Source organism: Cricetulus griseus, chromosome 5 (assembly GCF_003668045.3).
Source record: "Cricetulus griseus strain 17A/GY chromosome 5, alternate assembly CriGri-PICRH-1.0, whole genome shotgun sequence".
Lineage (NCBI taxonomy): Eukaryota > Metazoa > Chordata > Mammalia > Rodentia > Cricetidae > Cricetulus > Cricetulus griseus.
Genome location: NC_048598.1, coordinates 103,736,309 through 103,743,914, shown reverse-complemented (window position 1 = coordinate 103,743,914; position 7,606 = coordinate 103,736,309). Strand labels below are relative to the sequence as shown.

At 50.0% G+C, this 7,606-nt stretch overlaps 1 protein-coding gene across 1 annotated transcript in view; it reads left to right on the top strand.

Moving 5' to 3' along the window:
• The first annotated feature begins 5,747 nt into the window (after nucleotides 1-5,747).
• The window catches only part of Rin3 (Ras and Rab interactor 3), an 83,644-nt gene continuing 81,785 nt past the window's right edge, over nucleotides 5,748-7,606 (top strand). The window contains exons 1-2 of the mRNA XM_035445865.1: nucleotides 5,748-5,756; nucleotides 7,246-7,364. Of these exons, the coding sequence (XP_035301756.1) occupies nucleotides 5,748-5,756; nucleotides 7,246-7,364 (128 nt within the window). The remainder of the gene's footprint in view (nucleotides 5,757-7,245; nucleotides 7,365-7,606) is intronic.

The window sequence follows — 7,606 nt, the reverse complement described above, 5'->3', positions numbered from 1 at the left end:
TAGAGCTGGAACCAGAATGGAGTTCCATCCCAGCCAGAGCCTCTGCTTGGCCATGATCCCCTGAATTCTGTATCCTCTGCCACCCCTGAATACCTGAAACCTCCCTGAATCCAGGAATTCCCTGGGTCCTATCTGGACTTCCATGTGGCCTTCCCATCATCCCAGCCCCACTGCAGGGTGACACCCAAGTTGGAAGGCACAAAAAGGATGCCAGGCCCCTATGTGCCAGCCACTCCTTTGACACCTACAGGCTACACTCTGTCCTGAGAATTCCAGGGACACCTGAAATGTGAAACACATGCCCTGCGTCTTCCTTCAGCTCCCATTCTCCCCCCGCCACCTCAGTCCCTCACACTGCCTAAAGTTCACTAGCCAGTATCCTGCCAGCTCCTGCTATGAAAAATGTAGAGACAGCAGCTTACATATATACATCAGTGGTTGCCCTCTCACAGTTTTGGAGGCTGTAAAATCCAAAATCAAAGTCCCAACAGGTTCAGTCAGTGGGGCATTTTCTGTTTCTCACAAGGCTGCAGGCTCTGCCCTCACATGCAAGAGGACCAAGCTGTGTTCTGGGCCTCTCTGTGAGGGGAAAAAAAAAATCCACCCATGAGGCTTCACCCTTCCCTAAGGCGCATCTCCTCCTACCATCCCATAAGGTGAGGTTTTGTCATGGGCATCTGGAAGCATACAGACTTGTGACAGCCAGTGTCCTCTGCTTCCTCCAGCCTCCCACCTAAACACTCACACCTGTCACACGTCACACCTGATGGGGTAGATGGGTGTATATTAACAGGGAGTAACCGAGTGGTGGGGTTTTGGACCAGGGCAGGGAATGCTTTTGGAGATATCCTGGGAGATGGCTCCCTTAGAATCGGCAGGAGAATCGGCAGATTAGTCGGCCTGGAGCACACGGGTGACAAACCTGACACCCAACAGAGGAAATGTGGCCATAGCCGCTGTTTGGGAGGGTTCCAGGTGACTCGGTGTCACAGATACTTGAGAGACGTGATGCTTTGGTTTGTGTAAGACTCAGGTCAGGCCTGTGTCCTATCTGCACCCTCTCATTCTTAGCAATGACCCAAGGAGAGGCAACTGCTAGAACCCAGCCTTGGGTTCTGAGTCACCTTTCCATTCAGAGATGGGGGTTCCTTGGTGAAAGCACACTTCTGTCCCCCCACCACACCCATCCATGCCCTCTAGCTGCCCTGTGAAGTAGATGGGGGCACATAACCTTTTGCTTGTTTTACTGCTGAGGAAGCTTGTTCAGGGAGGGAGCAAAAGCTCACACAGTAAGTCCATAGCAGAGGCGAGACCAGATGATTGCTCCATTTCCAGGACAGAACTTGGCCTAACCTGCTCAGAGCCACACCAGTTGGATGGTGGTTATAGCTGGCCATTTACTGAGACATCTCTTAAGTTCCAGATGCCCTGGTTCTGGTGTTCCCCGCAGCAGCCCTTCTGGGTCAGTCAGGATTGGTACTGTGACTGGAAGATTGATACAACAGTCTCAGTATACTGCAGGCAGGTGCCTGGGTGAAGCACCTGGTCTCTGTCCCCTTATGTGGTGAGTTATGTCCCGCCCCCACCCCCCTGAGCACCTGTGTTGGTGCATGGTGGGAAGTGTGCGCTGTCTTCCTCTTTCCAGCTCAATTCCAGATGGTGAGAACCCTGAGCTGAGCAAGCAGCTCGCAGGGCCAGAGGCAACAGGTGACAGTGGGATGTAGGGACACTATGTGCTGGAATGCTCAAATCTAGAATGGCCAGCCTATGTGGGGGACCTGTCCTTGGCTGTCTGTACCTCAAGCCTCCTTGTTCCGGTTTTCTCGAGAGCTGCCTCTGTGGGGGAAAAAGAAAGCAGCAGAAACAAGGAAGGCACCAAGCTGGGGGGTCAATAGAAGCCCAGGAACCCCAGGGTAGCTGGAGTCACCCTGCTAAGGCCGAGGCCTGGCATCCAGCCTGCCCCATGCAACAGCTCCTGGGAGGAAAGCCATTGGTGGTGGGGTGGCATTTCTTTCCTGGGGGACTTTCCCAGTAAGACTGTGCTTAGGGAAGTGAGACACAGCAAGAATGTGTGATTCCCCTCCTCTGTCCCCTTTTCTTTCCCATCAAAAACAAACGACACGTAACACAGTTAATGAACACCCTGGAAAGGCAAGCAATAGAGAAGTCCAGATCTGCCTTATCCCCTGGGATAGCTACTGACCTCATGGAGCTCTCTACATGTTAAATGCAATTAATGGAGAGTACGTGGCATGGTATAGGCCTACCAGGTTACCAGCTTCCGGGACACAGCACTGGCTACACTGCAGACTAGCAAAACCTACTAGCAGCCACTAGCTAAAGTCTGGAATGAGTTGGATTCCTCTGGACCCATCTTCTGTACTGCACTTTGTAGTATCCTGGAGACCGCATTCCTGCACTTACACAGCTCCACAAACACAATCCTGTCTGATCCCTCTGGCTTCTGGCCTTTTGGATGTATGAGGATATTTTTCCTCCAGAGGAGGGATCTGAATGTGTTAGTTGGCTCGGATAAAATATCTAACAGAATTGACTCGAGGAGGAAGGGTTTATTTTGCCTTGTGTTTTCAGGTTCCCATCCCAGTCACCGAGCTCAGTTGTTTTGGGGTCTGTGTGTCAAGGCAGAGCATCAGGGTAGAAGTTGTCTGCCTCACCATGGCTGGGCAGCAGTGAGAAAACTCACTTGTGAAATGAGCTTTTTGGGGGAGGTGGCTTTATGGAACCACGATCCACCAGTGAATAAATGCATGGGTGAGGTTGGAGTCCTTTTGTGACCTGTCACCTCTCACAGGCCTCACTTCTCCACTCCACTACCTTGGGTTTTGGGAAGACATTTCGGATCTCTGATGTTGGAGCACAGAGAAGGCAAAGGGCCTCAAGTATGGGGAGTGCTGGCCCAGTCTTCCCCAGGCACTGCCCTGGTGTTCAAGGTGCTCCCAGGCAATGAGCTGGGCTTTTGAGTGCCCCGCCCTCTCCCCATTCTGCCCTGTTTTGTACAAGAAACTCAGAGAGACAAGTAGCAAATATGTCAGGAAGGTTTGTTCCTGGGTACCCATTCTTTCACTTTTGTGTTCCGTGCATATGGTGTGTGCGCGTGCATATGGTGTGTGCGCGTGCATATGGTATGTGCACGTGCGCGTGCATGCGTGCTCGTGGTGTGTGTACATACACACAACACATGTATGTGCTCTGTATGTGGAGATCTGAAGACAGTCTTGGGCTTGAGAGCCTTCTGCGTTTGGTTTGAGACAGGGTCTCTCATTGGCCTGAAATTTCATCAAGTAGGCCAGTGAGCTCCAGGGAGCCCATCTTCTACCTCTTGTCTCACCATCTCTGGGATTACAAGCATGTGCCACTGCGCCCAGCTTCTTATGTGGGTTCTAGGGGTAGAACTCAGTCTACCATTCTTTGAGGCAAGAGCTTTGCTGACTGAGCCTGTCGTCCTTATTCTTCTACCTCTGTAGTTTCCCCTGTTGCTTTCTGATAACAAGTAGTATTAAGATAAACTTACAAAAGCATAGCCTGTACAGAAAAGCATAAAGGAGACAGACATCTCTGGATCTTGATGTGAAGAAACCCACGGTGCCCTCCCCATGTAGAGCCGGGGCTGGGTTCCCCTCTCCCACCCTCAGGGTGGGGGGCAGGAGCCATGTCTGTCTTCACGATTATCCCTGCAAGCGTTAGTCAGATTTTCAGCCTTTCCCTCTCTCTCCTCCCTATCCCTCCCTCCATTCTCAGTACCCCTCCCACCACTCTGTCCAACAGAGAAACTCAGGACAAAAACTGTTCTGTCTTTTGTCATTAACCACTTCCAGTCATTTCTTTCCGTATAGGTACATGGCATCCTCACTTTTTTTTTCACTTGTGTATTTTGCCCTTTATTTTTCTGATCCCTGATCAATGGGCACGTAGGTTGTTTCCACTCATTTTTCTTGTACAGACAATGCTCCAGTGACTCCAGGGAGTATTGGCTGCTTCATGAACCATTTTGCATATGGAAACTCCATCTATAAAGATGATTCTCCATGGCTGCTGGGTCAAAGGAAGCGTGCATCTGCAATTCAATTATAAGTTAAAAAGTTACCCTCCGTGGAAGCTGTTCTACCTAATGTTTGGCCAGCTAAATGCACCCTAGGAACTTTTTAATGTCTGTATATTATTTCAGTGTTTATACTAAGTTCAGCATCTAAAACTGCTCACTCTGTAGGTTAAGTATAGATAGATGTATCTTTTATATGCCATTCCTTTTTTTCTCCTTCACCCTTGCTCTGTACTGGGACTGGATGTGGACATCCCCAGCACCCAACACAGACTGGGAAGGAGAGGTGATCTACATGGATGAGGCGGGGGTGGGGGAGACACCTTTACCGTATGATTTTTTTCCCATTTTCCTCAACCATAAGTGATGCCACAGGAAACACATTTGCATTCTTTTTGTTTGTTTGTTTGTTTGTTTCTCGAGACAGGGTTTCCTCTGTGGCTTTGGAGGCTGTCCTGGAACTAGCTCTTGTAGACCAGGCTGGTCTCGAACTCAGAGATCCTCCTGCCTCCACCTCCCGAGTGCTGGGATTAAAGGCGTGTGCCACCAACGCCCAGTCAAGTTTGCCATTCTTGAGAGACCTCTTTGAGGTAGGTTCTAAAAGAAAAATGGCCTACCATAGATACACTAGTCCAAAGAGGGCAGGCTCTGTGAGTGAGACCGAAGCATGCTGCTCAGTTGCACAGGAGGAATCCTCCAAAAGAGAAGAGAACTTGGCTTTCTTGGTGTTCCCAGCCACCTTTGTTATATCCCCAACCCACAGTGCAGTCGCATGATTTAGAATCAGAAAGGGCAGCAGGGTGCCATGGGAGATCTCTCCTCTCTTTCACCAGCTCTCTGTCCCCTATGGGCACCTCTTGGCCACCTTTCTGTCCCTACACAGGTATCCTGAGATCACCCTAATATAAATATGCAGCACATGTGGCCAGGGCTTGTCCCTGCCATGGGCACTTGGGTCCTTGCCTTTGAGACTTTCCACTGCAGTCCTGGCCAGTACGTGGATCTCTGAATCCTTCCTTCTCCGTACCTTCTCCACATCTAATGATCTTTCTGGGTGGGTGCAGAATGCCAGCTGCTCTTTGTTTTAAAGATTTATTTTATTTTTAGTTATGTGTATGTGTGTGTGTGCGTATAGACATATGCACTTGTGAGTGCTGGTACATAAGGTCCAAAAGAGGTGTCAAGTTCCTGGAACTGTTACAGCTGGTTGTGAGCCACCCAGTGAAGGTGATTGGAACAAAACTCAGATTCTCTGTAAGAGCAGTATACGCTTTAATAATGGGGCCATCTCCCTTGCCTGCCGGCTGCGATGCTTACTTCAATAGTATTATGATCAGCCTAGAAAGGGCAGGTCCGTAGCAGAGCTCTATCAATACAATGGACGGGTGATTGGATCAGTGGATGGTATCCGTATTATTGGGCATTGCTTTCACTAAAGTGCAGCCTCAAGCTCTTAGATCCAGTATATAAAATGCTCAGGCTCCCACCCCCACTTAGATACATCTGCAAAGAGGCAAAAATAGGAGCTGTGAGTTGCAAAGACACCCAGCTGGGACTCTTTCTGCAGCCTGCATGGTTTTCAAGCTCAGTTATTTGTCAGTTTGGAACAAGCTAGTACCATCTAGGAAGAGGGAAACTCAATTGAGATAATACTTCTCTTACTTTTCTATTGCTGTGACGAAACACCATGCCCAAGGTAACTGTAGAAGAAAGTGTTTATGGAGGCATACAGTTCCAGGGACAAGTCTGTGACCATTATAATGGGGAGCATGGTGGCAGGCAGGCAGGTATGACTATGACGCTGGAGCACAACTGAGAGTTTACATATTATTTCCCAGTTGACGGAAGAGAAAGAGAGCTAACTGGGAATGACATGGACTTTTGAAACCTCAAAGCCCACCCCCATTTTCACATGTCCTCCAATAAGGCCACGCCTCCTAATCCTTTTCAAACATTCAGGTATATGAACCTATGGGAGCCATTCTCATTAAAACCACCAGTCTCCATCAAACTGGCCTATAGACAGGTCTGAGCAGCATTTTGTTGATCAGTGATTAATGTGGGAGGCCCCAGCCCACTAAGGGTGATGCCACCCTGGGCAGGTGGTTCTGGGGTATATAAGACAACAGGCTGAGCAAATCAGGAAGAGCAAGCCAGGATTCAAGCAGCTTTCCTCTATGGCTTCTGCCTTTGCTCCTGGTTTAGTTCCTGCACTGACTTCCTCAATGATGGGCTGTAATCTGGACCTGTAAGTCAGATAAGCCATATCTTCCCCCCCAAGTTGGTTTTGGTCAGTGTTTTATCACAGCAATAGAAGCAAACAAGAGCACACCCTAAGCACCAGGCAACACAGCTCTAGTCATGCCGATGGCCAAAAACTGGGACCAGGTGGAAATAGACAATCCCATCCAAGACTTAGGGAGTGGGTGCAGGATAATAGAGCCTATTCAGGTCAAACATGAGCAGGAAGGACTTCTGGGATCCAGAGGAAGTACTGAAAGAAGATAGAAGGGCTCAAAGCAGGCAAGTGGGTATCTAGAGCCCATAGTGAAGAGAAAGCAGCCAGGGATGGACACACAGAGGGTGTGACACAGTGAGCAGATCAGAGCATCTGAGAAACCAGCTTAGGGCCAGTCTACTGTAGTGTGGGCTGACATCCTAAGAGCCTTAGCATTGAAACCAGTACCTGTGTGGGAGCTGGGGGGGGGGGAACTCCAGCAGAAACCCATGGTAGATTCAGGAAGGCAGGGCTGGGAACTGGGCTGTGACTACCAACTCAGGAAAGACAAAGGCTTCTGCAGGCAGAAAGCACGGAGGCTTCTAACTTGTCAGACCCCTTGATGTGGGCTGTGACGTATGACCTGAGGTGACCTGGTCTGCTCTCATTTCCGGGGGCCGGAAGACCTACTTGAGCTGACTTCCCCTGTAAGAGGCTGTGGGCAGCCTGCAGAACTGGCCAGTGCTGGGCAAAACGGTAGAGGGCCTATCTCACCATGCAAGGCTTTTAGTGTTGAGAGAAGGAGAAATCCGTGAAACATGGGTTCTGGTCACTGTCCTCGAAGTTGCAAGTGTCTGTGGGTACTGGTCTGGACCTCCAACAGCCATTCCACCCTAGAAATGGGCTGCAGGTATCTGTGGAACATCAGTGAAAGAGGTCTGAATCCAGCTGCTTCTCTATCCAACAGGCCCTGGAGCTCTACTTTGGGTTCCTGCTTCTGGGCATCCTGGGCCAGACCAGGAAAGATGCAGCAGCTGGGGCTGAGTTGTGCACACTCGAGGGAAAGGAGCTGGCAGAAGAGATGAGGCTGGCCTGGCCTCCTGCCTTTTCTGTGCTGTCTTCTGGGACAGGGCCAGCCCAGCTAGAAAGAGAAGCCTTCAGAGGCCCACAGCCAAGAGTCAGATGAGTCACAGAGACATGGAATTCGCAGGGCTGGAAGAACCCTTAGGCTTTGGCCTGATGGAGGCCCAGTCAGTATATAGAGCAGCAGACACAGACATCACTAGTTGATCACTACGTAGATCAGTATATAGAGCACCCCACAGACA